Source organism: Trichechus manatus, unplaced genomic scaffold, assembly GCF_000243295.1.
Source record: "Trichechus manatus latirostris isolate Lorelei unplaced genomic scaffold, TriManLat1.0 scaffold00041, whole genome shotgun sequence".
NCBI classification, from domain to species: domain Eukaryota; kingdom Metazoa; phylum Chordata; class Mammalia; order Sirenia; family Trichechidae; genus Trichechus; species Trichechus manatus.
In genome coordinates this window covers 819002-821256 of record NW_004443977.1, presented here as the reverse complement: position 1 = coordinate 821256, position 2255 = coordinate 819002, and the positions used below count along the sequence as shown (strand labels likewise).

The 2255-nt window shown below is 37.4% G+C and overlaps 1 protein-coding gene across 1 annotated transcript in view; it reads right to left on the bottom strand.

Moving 5' to 3' along the window:
- UNC80 (unc-80 homolog, NALCN channel complex subunit) overlaps nucleotides 1-2255 on the bottom strand; it is a 212710-nt gene that overhangs the window by 44671 nt on the left and 165784 nt on the right. The window contains exons 44-45 of the mRNA XM_004376376.3: nucleotides 1141-1279; nucleotides 374-470 (exon numbers count right to left, since the gene is read on the bottom strand). Of these exons, the coding sequence (XP_004376433.1) occupies nucleotides 374-470; nucleotides 1141-1279 (236 nt within the window). The remainder of the gene's footprint in view (nucleotides 1-373; nucleotides 471-1140; nucleotides 1280-2255) is intronic.

Sequence of the window (2255 nt, the reverse complement as noted above, 5' to 3'; positions counted from 1 at the left end):
AAATAAATATCGATTATTGGTTACATAAACGTAACAGTTATTTCTAATGGGTTTGTCATACAATACATGACAGCAATGGCCAAAAAAAAAAAAAAAAAAAAAGCTAAAGGGGAGTAAAAAGAATTAAAGTACTGTAAGTTCCTCGAATTTTCTGGAAAGTGATAAGAGAACTAAATTACATTAGATGCTTTTATGGCAAGAATACAAGTTGCGTTTTCCAGAACCTCTCCTATGACATTTCCTAAATTTAGTTTTTTAAAGCTTACTTGCCAGAATGTTTAAGCCTAATATTACCAAACATAACCTTTGCATTTATTCAACTTTCTTTTCTTTCCCTTATTTTCAAAGCCACAGAATAAAAGGCCACCATTACCTTCTGAAAGATTCAGGAGCGTATGCCACCACAGTGACACAGAGCTTAATGGCTTCACTGATGGAGAATGTCAGATCTTCATTCCCATAGCAGAAATCTGAAGGGATAAAGGGTCAAGGCAAAAAATCAGAGTGGATTCTGCCAGAGATAAAGAAGAATCTGTTATCACTTCTAATATTTTCTTCTCCTTTAAATTTTGTAGCCATTTTTAAAATTTTATTCCTAAACTTTGAACACTATGCATTTATTCATTTAAAGGGATTGAAAATTCCGTATACTACATTTGAATAAACTTGCAATTGGATGAGACATTAAAGTGTTTTTCTTTGGTTAGTTTTTTAAAAAAAATCTTACCAAGTGGAAAACATCAAAGGGCATTGGGATGGTCTAAGCTAAGATGAGAGAACTGTGAATCATATTGAATCATACTTAGCTCTACATATTCTGTGATAATAAAATACTATTTTGGAGAGACATTCCCTTAGAATTGCCCAAGATAAGCCAATTTTCTGAAAAGTGCAGTGGTAGAGCAGTGCTCTACTAAGCATCATTTTAATCGCATTTTCATGGCAGAGAATTCCTTACTCTCTTGGATCCTCAAGAAACTGAAGAAAAACAGGAGATAGAAAAATGCCCTCACTCGAGTTATACCTCTGGTCCCTTTATTTTTGATGTTTTGATCTAATTCAAAATACTCAGCATAGAGTTTAACGTTTCTTTAGAGACTGTAATAAGAAAAAGAATGTCAAAGGAAGTTTTGCTTTTACCTAATGACTTAAGGGGCTTTTCTGCTTTGACCAGCTCTAAAATGTCTAATATGTCAGTGGTCTCTCCCTCCAGGGACTGCAGCAAGTCAAACAGGCACTGAGCTGACACGCCTTTGCTGGGCCCATTATGGGCAACATCCTGTAAGAAGAAAAACAATTCAGTATTAATATGGTTTGACCAAGAATTCAAAATTCATAAACAGATATCACCAACAACAATTACAACACCTACCTGATATTCTGCTTACATAATTCTCTATCCAATAATGCTGTGGCATGATTTAATAGAGCCCTTTGAAAGTGTTAAAGTCCTTTTTAAGTGTTAAAAAGCAAAGATGTCACTTTGAGGACTAAGATGTGCCTGACAAAAGCCATGGTATTTTCAATCGCCTCATATTGATGCGAAAGCTGGGAAATGAATAAGGAAGACTGAAGAAGAATTGACACCTTTGAATTATGATGCTGGTGAAGAATATTAAATTTACCATGGACTGCCAGAAGAATGAACAAATCTGTCTTGGAAGAAGGACAGCCAGAATGCTCCTTAGAAGCGAGCGTGGTAAGACTTTGTCTCACATACTTTAGACATATTATCAGGAGGGACCAGCCCCTGGAGAAGGACATCATGCTTGGTAAAGTAGAGGGTAAGTGGAAAAAGAGGAAGACTGTCAATGAGATGGAGTGACACAGTGGCTGCAGCAATGGGCTCAAATACAGCAAAGATCGTGAGGATGGCACAGGACCAGGCAGTATTTTGTTCTGTTGTACATAGGGTTGCTGTGAGTTGGAATTGACTTGACGGCACCGAACAACAACAACATTAACTGCTAATCTGGTACAAAAGAGATATTTGTAGAAACTCATAGAAATACAGCAGTATGCTTTTGTTTGGTGCCATTGAGTCGGTTCCGACATATACCAACCCTCTGCACAACAGAAAGAAACACTGCCCAGTCCTGCTCCAGTCTCACATTCATTGTCATGCTTGAGCACATTGTTGCAGCCACTGTGTCAATCCATCTTGTGAGCATCTTCCTCTTTTTCACTGACCCTCTACTTTACCAAGCATGATGTCCTTCTCCAGGGACTGATCCCTCCTGATAACATGTTCAAAG